Raw genomic sequence first — 15,267 nt, 5'->3', positions numbered from 1 at the left:
CTTTTTGTTTAACATGATAATTATATAATATTATACATGTGCCTAAATGTTTTTTTTTTTGCAAAATTTATGTATTTTTTATTTTTATGTTTTGTTATTTTTTATTGTTTATTTATGATATTAAATATTAACACATTTGACTCAATTGAATTATTGATCTTTGCCAAAGAGTAAAATATTTTCTTTTTTGGTCAGTTCTAAATTATATATTTCATTTTCATTATCAATAAAAACAATTATTATTTATTACATTTATTTTTTTTTAATTTGTTTAAAAAAATATCACAAGTGTGTCTAATTTTTTCTATATTTTTGTAAATTTTAATTTATTTATATTTTAAAAATTTCGTTACCTAACCATGATTTCATAGGTTGATCAATTTTATTTGGATGGTTGAATTGCTTAGCCACCACTTGAGGATAAAGAATGATTTTGTTTTTGAGTCAATTTTAAAATATATAAATTTATATTGTTAAAATTATTAATATAGATTTAATTAATAATATTTATTAGTGAAAAATAACTTAAATATAAAATTTAATAAGAAAAAATAAAAATTAATTAGTTAAATATATATATATATATATATATTAATAAGTTAAATATATATATATATATATATATATATATATATATATATATATATATATATATATAGAAAATAGTATTCATTGTTGAAATTAAATGGACTGACTTTGGATACTATAAATTATATAAAACACGTCAGTGATCCGTATCTATTGTCAAAATTGACAAATGTACTTTCAACTGACGTGTTTATTTCTTATTCGGTGTTTCTAAATTTCAATTCCATTTCCACGTCTGGTAGAATGGGGTGGGCACAGATTTGCCCTGATGGAAGCCGGTCGTACCAGGTCCCAGGAGATCCGGAGTGTTCGTTATTCGCTTTTCGGGTGGGTAACATGTTTGTCATTTCCTTGAATCGAAAAGGACAAATCAGCCATTGCGTCAATTTTAAATCGATTACTGGAGCAAAAGTGCAAAAGTATTCATCTGCTGACGTGGCGGAAAACGGGAGAAATGGAATCGAAAAGAAAAAAAACAGTTAAAATATGGGGCAACCGGAGGGAGCGCGGTGCACGTTAAGGCGCGAGGGATTAGTCCTCGTAAACCTTCGATTTTCTTCGTTTTTCGAAGCTTTGATTGATAAGTAGAGACTATTCAGATTATGTAATATCTTAACTTATCTGAAACGAAACTGGTAGTTCTCCTTTCCATTGTTCTTTCTGATTGGGGAGCTAAACGATTTCAGATTCGTAAAATATGGCTGACTATGGCGGATATCTCAATGCTTTTTTTCTTCTTTTTTGGCATTGAAGGTATAAATCTTCCGCATTGCCACAATTTTCAGTTTTTAAGGTTTCAAATGAACATTTCAAGTTTAAATTGCGAGACTTGAAGGAATCCCAGCAGGTTTTAGACGAAATGCATAAGATGTCAGGGTTCGATCGAAGGGATTCAAGCTATTTTAGAGCTAAGAAGTGTATTTACATATAAATTTCTGAAGAATTGAAGGAGGTTGATAGAGGTGATGATGAAGTGATCCTCTTTCCGTTCCATTTCTCCATTTGATGTACACTTGAGATTAGAATGCAAATATTTGTGTTTTGAATAATTTCATATATTCTACCTAGTTGCTGGCTCTCAAGCAAATCTATTGGCGCCACTCGGATGAGCGCGAAATGTCACTGCTAGAGGTATTCTATCGGATGTTTGTACGCGCTGAGATTATTGACGAAACTAATGATTCATTGTTGTTATGGAATAAATGAAGAGCTCGGTTTTCAAATTTTAAGCACAAAAGCGCTCGGGAGGTTCTTTTATGGGGCGGATTTGCACATTGTTGTCTTTTTACCTTCCAGATTGCTCTTCAAATGGGTTCTATTGTGCGAGGGAACTTTTTCTGAGATTGCAACGTGAATGGCTGATTTCCAGAGGGGTTTCGCTGCTGGGAGGGATGTCGAGCAGGTGATGTGTTTCTTAATTGCTCGTTTAGCTCCCTTTATTCTTCTTTTCTTGGAACTTACGATTTTATGAGACTATTTTTTTTTTTCTTTTAAGTAAGCTTAATGTTGGGAAGTCATGAAATTTTTAAAGAATACGACAGTGCATTTGATTGTCACACTGATCAAGACTGGAAAATATTACGAGTTCCAAAAACAGTACGGATTATATGTACTCCAATTTTTTGTTATATGCTCTGCCGTCTGAACTTTGTTAAAAAGCATAGTTTGCTTTGGCACTTTTTTTTTTTTAAATAATAAAATAGACAATATCAATAAATGATTTTTTTAAATGTTCATAACAGACAGCTTGTTTTAGTGTTAAAATTTATATCTGTAGGGTATATGTCTCTCACTCTGTTCTAAAACTCATAAATAGAAACACCAGAATTTTTTGCTGGTCCAGCAGCTGGAACTTCTGATTTGGTTGGGACTTCCAGATTCAACCTTTTCTTATCCTAACAACATAAAAAATTCATGCTAACCATCTCATAAAGGACATTTCAAAGGAGGAGCCACATTGGTATTCAACACTTCAATTTTAAGTAGAAAACCCAACATCTGAGTTGCATATTTCCTCTATTACAAATAAAGGTTGCTGAGAAGAATCTTAGTTTTATCATGTGCTAGTAAGGGCCTGGACCTCTTGGCTATGTTTTTATTGGAAATTCCAAAGTCAATTCTTTAAAGTCAGAGCTGGTAAGTCAATGTAGAAAACTATTAGTTGTAGATTACTATCATGGTTATTCAATAACTGAATTGAGTTATTGATACTTAAATTTGTAGTAAGCTTTTCCTATATCTACATTTATACTACTGAAATGAAAATGTATTCTGCTGATTATCTTGCCTGCAATCAAATTTGTATTCATTCTTAAGCATGGATGGTGAAACCATGATTTTTGGGTTTTTGCTTCCTAACCTTTTGGTAGAGAACAAAGTCCTATAGAGATTGTGATGTAGGATAATGAAAAGGAGTGTGTGGTCCCTGCAATTTAATGGGGACAAAACTTAAAGAAATTCAAGCGAAACTGCATAAAATGAATCAGGATTGGGGTTTCTAGTAGGTATACTCTAGGCATCTAGGGGATGCAATTGTAATTTAATGGTAATAGATGGATACAACTTGATTAATGTCTAGGACCGCATTGTAATTTAATGGTAATAGTAGATTAGCTTGTTCTCATCAAATAGTGTCTACAATACTCTTAAGAGTTTTACATGCAATAAGTAGAAGAAGAGAAAATAGCAATCTGATTTGATAACTGTGAAAAAAGAAGAAAGAAAGAAAGAGTTTGTGATGAGAAGAGAAGAGGAGAAAGAGAAGAAGAGATGGGGAGAAGCCAATAATGGTCTAGCCGCCCCACTTATGCCCTTCATAGGGCGGCTACTGCTGATAACACAAAAACAGTCCCAAAGGACAATATAAACTAATGGGCCTTGGGCCCAATAAAACTAACTAATGACCTAACAACACTAACTACTGATTATGAACAAGAAAAAAAAGCAAAAACACCATTGAATCTCAACACTCAACACTCCCCCTCAAGTTGGGAGTAGATGTCACACATTCTCCACATATGTAGATCATGTTCAGGCTTGTTTCTTGCAACTCCTTTTGTATCAGCTAGCTATAAGTTAGATGCAATATATGGTAGACACACTTTTCCAAATATCATCCTTTCTCTCATGAAATGTCCTGTCCACCTCTATATGGTTTGGTTTGTCATGCTAAATTGGGTTATGAGCAATGTTAGTTGCTGCTTGATTATCACAATACAACATCATAGGTTCTTCTGTATTAACTCAAATATTTCCTAACAAGGACCAAACCTAGAGAAGCTCTGAAACACCATGTGCCATAGCTCTATATTCAGCTTCATCACTTGACTTGGCTACAACTGATTGCTTATTACTCTTCTATGAAATTAGATTGCCTCCAACAAGAGTGCACACTCCTGATGTAGATCTCCTATCATCTGGTTGTGTCATGCACAAGTATAACAACTAGTCCACCAATCTCTGATACCTCCCAACATCCTTTACTAGTTCACCATCTGAAGCATTAGTTTTGTGATTCTGGTCAATGGGTGTATCAATAGGAACTGAAACATTAGAGGGAGCAAAAGGCATACCTAGGTCTGTGTTAGCTGAATCGATAGAAGTGACGTGGGTTCTTTTGGTGTGGAATCAACCTCTTTGCGTTGTTGTAGGTAAAGGAGCTAGAACAGGAAGTGGTGTAGGCTCCTCATTTCCTCCCCCAAAACACTCCCTCTAAGAAAGATTCCTAGAAAAGAAGGGTGTAGACTCAAACAGTGACATTCATGGTAACATACTACCTCCCTGGCACAGGATCATAATTACTATACCACTTTTGATTCCCTGCATACTTGAGGAATACACACTTCTTTGCCTTAGGATCCAACTTAGAGAAATGAGGACCAAGGACATGGACAAAGCATACACATCTAAACACCCTCAATGGAATATGGAATTTCTCGGCCTCAGGAAAAAGAAGACTAAACAGAACAATGTATCCAAGAACACAAAAAGGTACCTGATTAATCAAGAAGACTGCTGTGAGAACTACATCACCCCAAAACTGAATTGGAACCGTAGAGCTCACCATAATACTTCTTGGCACTTCCACAATATATTTGTTCATCCTTTCTGCTACGTCATTCTATTGTAGAGTATATGTACAACTACTTTGATGGACTACACCATGCTTTAATAAATATGGTGCTAGGTTTTTCTCAAAATATTCCCTAGCATTTTCCAATCTGAACACCTTAACTCATACTTTAAACCGCATCAACATCATATGATGAAACGGAAAGGAATGCAAGAATATTCAAGGACAGGGTTTGCATCTTAACTAGGGCCATTCATTGGCTGAGAACTATGGACCTGTTTCATACTTTTTCCTTTGATGATTTTTGGAGAAATTGGTTAGTGGTGGCTAGCAGCCATACAAGGGCAGGGTTTCTGCAGTGTGGACCCCTCTGCCTGAAGGATGGGTAAAGCTGAATTTTGATGGCAGCAGCCAAGGAAACCCAGGCCCATTGGGAATAGGAGGGGTGCTAAGAGATACGAAGAGCAATATATTAGCCTTGTTTTCAGGTCCTGTGGGATTAGGAGACTAATAGAGCTGAGATTTTGGCGGCGGTACAAGGTATTCAGATTGCAGAACAATTAGGAGTTCAGCATTTGGTAGTTGAAGGAGACTCTCAAATTGTTGTGGGATGGCTGACAGATCCAACTTCAGCCATGTGGCGACACAAAGATTTATTAAGGAAAGTCAACTGGTTTACAAGAAATATGACAGTTACCTTTTGTTGGGAGGGAAGATCAGCAAACACCTTAGCGGATAGATTAGCTAAGCAGGGGGCTACTAGGGAACATTTATTTTGGGTTGCTTTGTAATTGTATTTATGACTAATTCTGTTTTTTATTTGATGTAATACTGCCCTGAAGAGGTAACAGCTCGTGCCTCTTTTGAGTTCCCTGTACTGCCTTTTCTGAATTAATAAATTATATTCATTCATCAAAAAACATCATCTGATGAAACTATTGTACCAAGGAAAGCACCTCATCATGAGATCTAGGGGTGAGCAAGAAAAACCGAAAAATTGAATCGACTGAAACCGAACTGAAAGTTCAGTTAACCAAACCGGTTGGTTTGGTTTCGCTTAACAAAAATAGAAAACCGGCAGTTAACCGAACCGACCGGTATACATATATTTATATATATTATATATATTTTATATTTCTATACATTATAAATTAATAAATATGCATTATATAAATATATATATATATATATAATATAATATACTATTTATTATTTAAAATATAATAATATATATTTCTAGTGTTTTATTATATATAAATATAATATGTATTGAAAATAATAGAAAACCGATGAACCAAACCAGTCAACATGTTAATTGATCGGCTTCGATTTGGTTTCGGTTACCGGTAACCCCGGTTCGGTTTGAAAAATAAGCCCACGGTTTGGTTAACCGAACCGTGAGCACCCGTAACGAGATCTCATCAAATATACCCAAGAATACCGTGAATAATCATCCACAAGTAGAAGAAAATAATGGTAGCCACCTAGAGAAGGAACATGATATGGTCCCTAAACATCAATATGAACAATATCAAAAGCTAGAGAACATCTTTTATTACTTGCCTTAAAAGAATGTCTACAATGTTTTCTAAGTTGACAACCTTCACACTCCAAATTGGACAACTTAACATACTTAAACAGTTTTGGAAACAAAAAACACAAAGAACCAAAAGACAAATGCCCTAATCGATTATGCCAAAGCATAACTTGATCCACTGACTTTGAGTCATTATTCCTACTGCTGACATGATGACTGGGAAGCACATCGAGAAGGTAGACTCCATTCACCTTACGACCACTTCCAATTGTCCTCTTTGACTCCAGATCCTGCAAACACAATGACCATGGGAAAAAAATTACTGAACAATTCAAATTTTTTGTCAAACTGCTCACAGATAAAAGATTAGTACTCAATCTAGGAACATGTAGTACAGAAGACAGGGTAATGGTATCAATTATTTTAACAACCCCTTCCCAACAATGGAAACATGGAAGCCATTAGTTGTGGAAACTTTATCTTTACTGGAGTAGAGGTGGTATGGGGAGAAAATGGTTAAAACATTGGTTATATGTCGTTCCAAGGTGTGGAAACATCTGTTTGGAGAAGATTTTACCCTTGAGCCTGCGAACTCTTTGGAGCTATGAAGAGCTTGGGAATGGGAGGAGGTACCTCGAGGGAGGTGAACGTCTTGACCAAATTCAGAGAAGAACCTGTTCCACATCCAGATCAAGGTCAAGGTGTCAATAGTTCGAGTTTGTTCTCTCCCAAGTCAAATGGCAAAGAAATAGGCAATCCCTGCTCCCCTGTTAGTGCAACACAGGTTGATCTTGAGGAGCCCTCTCCTAGCAAACTCCCTCAGAACCTAGGCAGAACTGGTGACATGTCAGGTTTTGTTGTTTCTAGTTTTTGTCTTGATTCTTGTATTCCTTGAGTTTTTGATACTAATCTGCCCCCTTCCCCAGTTGTTGTTTTATCTCAGCCCGTAGGTGAAGTTGACAGTCATTCAAAGGTTGCCTATCCTAGTGACACTCTTCCAAAAGTTGACTGTCCTAGTGACTCAATTGAAGTAACAGAGATGTTAGAGGATGTGGAGGCTTTGAAGGATATTGTGGATGAAGAGGAAAGGATTTGGGGATTAATTTTGCAGACCTTTAGACTCTTGGTAGAGGAGGAATTAGGGGAGAATTTTGAAAAGGAACAAGAGGGTGACACTCCAGTTCCTAGTTCCCAAGTAAGGGGAAGAGAGGGAGAAAGGGTAAAATTGGGCCAAAAAACAACAAAGAGAAGAATTGGGAAGAAAAGTCAAAAAAAAGAAAAGAGTGAAAGAACAAGATATTTTGAAGAAAAAGCTTGGAGGTGGGACACCTAAAAGGAGGAAGAAGAAATTGAGTGAAGTGGAGAGATTGGGGTGTGAAGTGGACTATGACAAGCGGTGTTCTAGGAGAAAAGGAAGGTAGTCAGGTTAGAAAAAGGTGGTTTTTAGGGTTGCTCATAAGTTAGGTTCTCAATGAAGTTTATTAGTTGGAATGTAAGGGGATTGGGGAGTTCCAGGGAAGAGAAGAGTGATAAAGGAAATGCTCAGAAAAGAAAAGCCATATATTGTGTTGATTCAGGAATCAAAACTGTCAAATTGGTAACTATACGGTTATAATGAAATTCAGAAGAAGAATTGATGGATTGGAATGGGCTTTAATAAATGTTTATGGGCCAAATTCGTATAGAGAAAGGGAGGAGTTTTGGGAGGAATTAGCAGATATAAGGGGATTGTGGGAGGGCCCTTAGTGCTTGTAAGGGGATTTTAATGTCATCAGGTTTATAACTGAAACAAATAACCCCAACCATAGGATCACTTCAAGTATGAGGAAGTTCAACTGTTTTGTGGATTCTTTTGAATTGAGGGAGCTACCGTTGGTGCAAGCTGATTTTACCTGGTCTAATTTTCAGGAAGAACCACTTTGTTGTAAATTAAACAGATTTTTATTCTCTTCAAACTGGGAGGAAGTATGGGGTGGTTTAGTGATGGGGGCACTACCTAGACCTACGTTGGATCATTGTCCAGTTAGACTATCTCAAGAAAGACTAGGAGGAGGACCTTGCCCCTTAAGATTTGAAAACATGTGGTTGTTACATCCAGACTTTCAAAAGAAAGTGAAAGAATGGTTGGAAGAGGATCAGGTGGAGTTTCGGTGGAAGGGATATAGGTTTTATAAGAAGCTACAAAAACTAAAAACCAGGATCAAAGCTTGGAACAAAGAAGAGTTTGGTAGAATTGAAGATAGAAAGGAGGCTATTAGTAAAAGGATTCAAGAACTTGATGTTGCTGAGGCAGAGAGAGGATTGAGGCATGAAGAAAGGGAAGAGAGATGGAAGTTGAAACAAGAGTTGGAGGAAATTCTTAGAAAAGAAGAGATAAGTTGGAGACAAAAATCAAGATGCAAGTGGTTGAAGGAAGGAGATGGTAATACAAGATTTTTCTATAGCTTGGCAAGTGGAAGAAAGAGGAAGAACATAGTGGAAAGTTTGGGATGCCATGGGGCAATGCTGACAAGAGAGGAAGAGATTGCAAAAGCTTTTGTGGAGCGTTTTAAATCCATTTATGACAGCCCCAGTAGAGCAAGATAGACTCTAACCGACTTTGAGTGGCATGTTGGAGAAAGGGAATTGTTGGAACCCCTGGAAAAACTTTTTGAGGTTCAAGAAATAAAGGAGGCAGTTTTGTCTATGGAAAGACCAAAAGCCCCGGGCTCGGATGGATTCACTATGGATTTTTATCAAGACTGTTGGGATATCTTAGATGATGACCTAGTGGAGGTCTTCTTGGAATTCTTTGAAAGAGGAAAAATAAATGCGGGTGCAAATTCTACTTTCATAGCTTTGATCCCTAAGAAGGTGCCTACATATCAGCCCAAGGATTTTAAACCGATCAGTCTGATTGGGAGTCTGTATAAGATCATTTCTAAAGTTCTTGCACTAAGACTTAAGAAAGTCCTTCCTTCCTTAATCTCACCGAATCAAGGGGCCTTTGTGAAAGGGAGACAAATTATTGATCAAATTTTAATAGCCAATGAATGTGTGGATTACAAAAAAAGAAAAGGAGGAAAGGGTCTGATCTGTAAACTTGACTTAGGAAAGGCTTATGATTTGGTGGATTGGGATTTCTTGCTAGAAGTGTTGAGGAATAGAGGTTTTGGGGAGAGATTGTGTAAGTGGATGAAGGGTTGTATTACCTCTTGTTACTTCTCAATCTTAGTGAATGGAGTAGCTAGGGACTTCTTTCTTGCAAAGAGGGGCCTTAGACAAGGAGACCCTTTGTCACCTTTCTTATTCACCTTAGTAGTGGATGTCCTAAGTGTCTTGATTTCTAGGGCTGATTCAAGAAATCTACTGAAATTGAGGAGATGGATAATTTGAGATTGGTGGTGATGCATTTTGAGAGAGTCTCTAATTTGAAAATCAATTGGAACAAGAGTTGTGTAGCGGGGGTGAATTTACGGGATGATGAAGTGCGGTTGGTGGCTAGGGCTTTAGGTTGTGAGGTAAGTGGTTGGCCTCTGGTATATTTGGGTCTGCCCCTGGGGGCAAATCCTAGAACAGAAAATTTTTGGTACCTTGTTTTAGAAAGATTCACTAAGAAGGTAGCAGGGTGGAAGAGAAATTATATCTCACTAGGGGGTAGAATCACTTTAATCAAGCCCACTTTGGCCAACATTCTGGTGTATTTTCTATCTACCTTTAAGCTTCCTGCCAAGGTTGCCAATAAGTTAGAAAAGCTCATGAGAGATTTTCTGTGGGAACCGGGTGACTCAAAAAAGGACCATTTAGTGAAGTGGGAAGTAGTTTCTAGGAAAAAGGAAGTGGGAGGTCTAGGCATTACAATATCAGATTAAGAAATGTAGCTTTGTTAGGAAAGTGGTTGTGGAGATTTCCTTTGGAGTAGGACAGTTTGTGGCACTTGGTGGTGGAAATTATTCATGGGATGGCAGCTAATGGGTGGGATGTTGGTATCAACCCTAGGGAAGAGAAAATATACAACCCATTGCATTTCACACCATCTTTCCTACAGTGCCTTATCACCCTCCTACTGAGCTTTCCTTTCTTCCCTAGATTTTGTGTCTATACCCAGGAATGTTACTGGGGCTTTCTCCAAACCTGAGTGGAAAACAACCATGCAAGAAGAGATGGAAACCTTGGTTAAAAACCAAACTTGGGAAATAGTTGGTCTCCCTTCAAACAAGGAGACAGTCGGATGTAGATGGGTATTCACTGTAAAGTACAGGGCCGATGGCAAGATAGAGAGGTACAAGGCAAGGTTGGTAGCAAAAGGGTATACTTTGATCTATGGTGTTGATTATCTGGAAACCTTTGTACCGGTAGCTAAGATGAGTTCAATTCGTATTCTTTTATCTTTAGCAGTCACCTATTCATGGCCCTTGTTTCAGCTTGATGTTAAAAATGCTTTCCTCAACGGTGATTTATAGGAGGTATATATGAACATTCCAGCAGGTTTTTGTGAAAATGTTGGTAAAGGAAAGGTGTGCAAACTCAGAAAATCATTGTATGGCCTGAAACAGTCGCCTATGGCTTGGTTTGACAGGTTTGGAGGGGCACTTATCTGTTTTGGGTACACTCAAACCCAGTCTGATCACACCCTCTTTGTAAAGAGGAGAGGTGCTCTGGTGTCAATTATGATCGTGTATGTGGATGATATAGTGGTTATAGGAAATGATCTGGAGGAGATTGATGATCTCAAAAAATCATTGCGGCAAGAATTTGAGATCAAAGATCTTGGTGAGCTCAAGTACTTCCCGGGGATTGAAGTTGCAAGATCCAAGCATGGGATCTTCATCTCTCAGAGAAAGTATGTACTTGACCTACTGCGGGAGATTGGGAAGCTGGGGACCAAACCAGCAGACACTCCTATTGATCCAAATCATAGAATTAATGCTGTGGATGGTGAGCTGGTAAAAGATGTAGGGAGATATCAAAGAATGGTGGGCCGACTGCTATATTTGTGTATGACACGACCATATATTTCCTATGCTGTCAGTGTTGTGAGTCAGTACATGCATGCACCTCGGGTTCAACACTGGGAAGCTATTGAGAGAATACTTGCATATCTAAAAAAGCACCCTGGCAGAGGGATTCTTTTATCAAATCATGAAAATCTGAAGCTAGAATCCTATATAGATGCAGATTGGGTAGGGTGCTTAGATGACAGGAGGTCTACATCAGGGGGTGTGTACCTTTGTAGGTCGAAACTTGATCTCCTGGAAGAGTAAGAAGCAAGCGGTTGTGGCAAGGTCAAGTGCAGAGGCTGAGTATAGATCCATGGCTCATGGTGTCTCAGAACTTCTTTGGGTTAGATCTCTTTTGAGTGAGATTGGGGTGAAAGCAGAGGAACGTATGATGCTGTACTGTGACAATCAGGCTGCAATCAATATTGCCCACAATCCAATTCAGCATGACAGGACAAAACACATTGAAGTTGACAGACACATCATAAGAGAAAGGGTAACAACCGGAGAAGTTTGCTTGCCTTATGTCTGTTCAGAGTTGCAGTTAGCTGATGTCCTCACTAAAGGGGTGGCAAAGAACAAGCTTGAACATGATCTACGCAAGTTGGGAATGTGTGACATTTACTCCCAACTTGAGGGGGAGTGTTGAAGATTAATCAGTTTTGTGTTAATTTATGAGTAGATGTTTTATGTTAGTTGTTAGATAGGTGGTGGGGACCACAATAGTTATGTGAGTCGAAATTTTATTATGTTTTTGAGCCTTATATATGCTGTTTTATGTTATGCTACCCTGTAAGGGCATAGTTGTCTTTGTACTGCTCTTATATTTTTAGTATAAATAATAAGTGAAGGGGGGGCGGCCAGATGATTGCTCTCTTTTCTTTTCAAGATCTCTTCTTCTCTTCTTCTTTTTGTCTCTTCCTTCTCTCTTCAAGAAACTACTTTTTTTGTTCATATTTTTGAATTTAGCAGATTTCTACTTTGGGTACCACCGCCTCAGTTCAAGGTGAAGCTAAACTTTGATGGAAGCTCCTTGGGTAATCTAGGTCCGTTGGGAGTTGGGGGTGTGTACAGAAACGAGGAAGGAAAAGTCTTGGCCCTTTACTCGGGTCCAATTGGGGTGGGAGATTCATTAAGGCAAAAGTAATGGCCTTACTTCAAGGTTTGAAATTGGCAAAACAATGGGGCATGCATCAATTAGAAGTGGAAGGAGACTCCAAGCTGGTAATAGGGTGGATGCAAACTGGAAACCTGGGAGTGTGGTCTCTTAGACAGCCTCTAAAAAAGATTATTAGCTTAGCAAGGGAGATTGGGGTGCACTTTAATTGGGTAAGAAGGTCAGAAAATGGAATGGCTGACACTTTAGCTAAACAAGGAGTTACTAGGGAGGCTTTGTTTTGTGCCTGTTTGTAAGTTTTTGATTTTCTTTTTCCATCCTTTTTGTGGGTGGTAAGCCTATAATCTTTTTAATTATCTACTGAAAGTTACCGTTTCCTATAAAAAAAAAACATTGGTCATATGTTCTAAGGCTCCTGAGTCTATAATCTAGAGAGGTCCCCCCTACCTGTAGTGAAGGCATGATTTGCGATGGCATATGAACTACCTATATGTACAAATGAAGTAGAATGACTAGCTCATGAGCCACTTGCACCTTTTTGTCCACTCAGTGAAGAACTGGAACTAGTTGTATCTCTCAAACTTAGAAACTGTCCATATCTCTCTAACTCATCCCTAACTGCAACTACTGCAACTAACTCTAAAGAAGTTGTGGTAGGTGGTCCAAATAAGTCAAGTAGAAGATCAAGACTGTAATTAGTATTGAATCCTAATAGGTTTTAGGTTTACAAAATAGAAGAAAAGTGAGAGAAAGAAGAGAGAATAGAAGAGGAATAGGAGAACACAAGTGGTTGAAAGGAGGAACAGATTCTAACTAATCTGCCGCCGCCACTTTCTTATTATTTATAGGTTATGTTTAGTACACAATGGAAATGACACATCTGCCCTTAGTACTTACATAATAAAATAAAGTAAATAAAGCTGAAATTAATAACAACTGAATTAACAAACTGACTCAAACTGACACTACTATAACTGAAACAAATAACTACACATGCTGTCCTACGAACACAGTGGGGACCACTGCAGTGGGGCCCACATCAATGTTCTCTACACTCCCCCTCAAGTTGGGAGTAGATATCTATCATTCCCAACTTGGATAGGTCTGTCTCTAACTTCTTCCTTGGTACAGCCTTGGTGAGGATATCCGCGAGCTGCATATTAGATGTGATGTACGGAAGACACTTCTTGTGATGTGACCCTTTCTCGCACAAAATGTCGATCAACTTCGATGTGTTTAGTTCTGTCATGCTGCACTGGGTTGTGGGCTATATTAATAGCTGCCTAATTATCACAATACAGCATTAAGGGCTTTTCATAGTCAATACCCAACTCTTCAAGTAGTGACCTCAGCCATAAGATTTCAGCCACTCCATTAGCCATTGACCTGTATTCTGCTTCAGCACTGGAGCGGGAAACAACACTCTGCTTCTTACTCCTCCAAGAGACAAGGTTACCTCCCACAAGGGCACAATATCCAGAGGTAGACCTTCTGTCATCAACACTCCCAGCCCAATCGGCATCTGTATAGACTTCCACCCTCATGTGATTATTGTTCTTGAGCAGTATACCTCTACCCGGGCATTTCTTCAAGTATGCTAATATTCTCTCTGCCGCAAGAAGATGAGAAGTTCTAGGGGAGTGCATGTACTGGCTAACAACACTAACTGCATAGCTGATATCCAGCCGAGTGAGGCAGAGATATAGGAGCTTTCCAACCAACCGTTGGAACATAACTTTGTCTTCGAGAGGCTCCCCGCCCTCTGCACTAATCTTGTGATTTTGTTCGATGGGTGTATCAGCCGGCTTAACCCTCAACTTTCCAGTTTCCGCCAACAGATCTAGAACATATTTTCTCTGAGAGATAAAAATCCCCTGCTTGGATCTAGCAACCTCAATACCCAAAAAGTACCATAGTGCACCAAGATCTTTCATCTCAAACTCTTGATGAAGGAGCTGTTTGAGGGACTCAATCTCATGATTGTCATTTCCTGTCACCACAATATCATCAACATATACTGCAAGTAGTGTTAGAGAGGGCTCTACCCTCTTGATGTATAGTGTATGATCTGACTGAGCCTGTACATAACCAAACTTTCCAAGGGCTAATCTGAACCTATCAAACCAGGCTCTAGGTGACTGCTTCAAACCATACAATGCCTTGTTTAATCGGCAAACCTTCTTACCTGTCTCAGTATCATAGAATCCAGGAGGCAACTGCATGTAAACCTCTTCCTGTAAGTCTCCATTCAGAAAGGCATTTTTAACATCCATCTGAAACAAGGGCCAAGAATGATTTGCTGCAAGGGATAACAGAACTCGAATGGTGGTCATCTTGGCTACTGGGGCAAAGGTCCCCAAGTAGTCTATACCATAAGTCTGAGTGAACCCCTTTGCAACCAGCCGGGCTTTGTACCCTTCAATAGAGCCATCAGCATTATGCTTCACAGTGAACACCCATCTGCATCCCATCGGTTTCTTTCCTTTTGGTGGGTCAACCAGTGCCCAAGTATTATTCTTCAACGGGGCATCCATTTCAACTTGCATTGCATCTTTCCATTCTGGAACTGATAAGGCTTCTTGCACTGTTCTTGGAATAGGGACATCGGCAATGGAAGTAAGATAGGACCGGTAAGATGGAGACAGACGATCATAGGATAAGAACTGTGAGATGCTGTGAGCTGTAGAAGTGGTGCAATGTCGTTTCCCTTTGCGAATGGCAATAGGGAGATCAAGGTCATCCACAAGAGAGGAGGTGGCAATAGTAAGGGGTATCTCAGTAGGCTCTGGATCTGGAGCCGCAGAAGGTACTGGAGCTGGCCGGGACTGCCGATGACTGGGACCAACCTGCCTGCATCGCCTGTGATAGACTCTCAACTCCGTCTCCCTCTGACCACCCTCACACCACTACAACCTTCATCATCCAGTGGAATAGGTAAAGGCACAACCCCACTCAAAACAGCCCCACTTCTACT

At 38.8% G+C, this 15,267-nt stretch overlaps 1 protein-coding gene across 11 annotated transcripts in view; it reads left to right on the top strand.

Moving 5' to 3' along the window:
* Positions 1 to 15,267, top strand: part of LOC104586793 (PH, RCC1 and FYVE domains-containing protein 1-like) — a 113,678-nt gene that overhangs the window by 4,603 nt on the left and 93,808 nt on the right. For 5 of the 11 annotated variants that reach the window (XR_016085795.1, XR_016085794.1, XM_088904099.1 and 2 more), the window contains one exon: positions 831 to 1,990. Coding sequence is in view for 9 of the 11 variants with exons in the window: in XM_088904099.1 (XP_088760225.1) it covers positions 1,943 to 1,990 (48 nt within the window). In the remaining 2 variants the exon portion in view is untranslated. The remainder of the gene's footprint in view (positions 1 to 830; positions 1,991 to 15,267) is intronic. The other 6 variants (XM_088904107.1, XM_088904100.1, XM_088904104.1 and 3 more) reach the window with 5 other exon arrangements.

This window comes from Nelumbo nucifera, chromosome 4 (assembly GCF_055504915.1).
Source record: "Nelumbo nucifera cultivar China Antique chromosome 4, China Antique-T2T, whole genome shotgun sequence".
NCBI classification, from domain to species: domain Eukaryota; kingdom Viridiplantae; phylum Streptophyta; class Magnoliopsida; order Proteales; family Nelumbonaceae; genus Nelumbo; species Nelumbo nucifera.
This window is presented reverse-complemented; position numbering and strand designations above follow the sequence as displayed.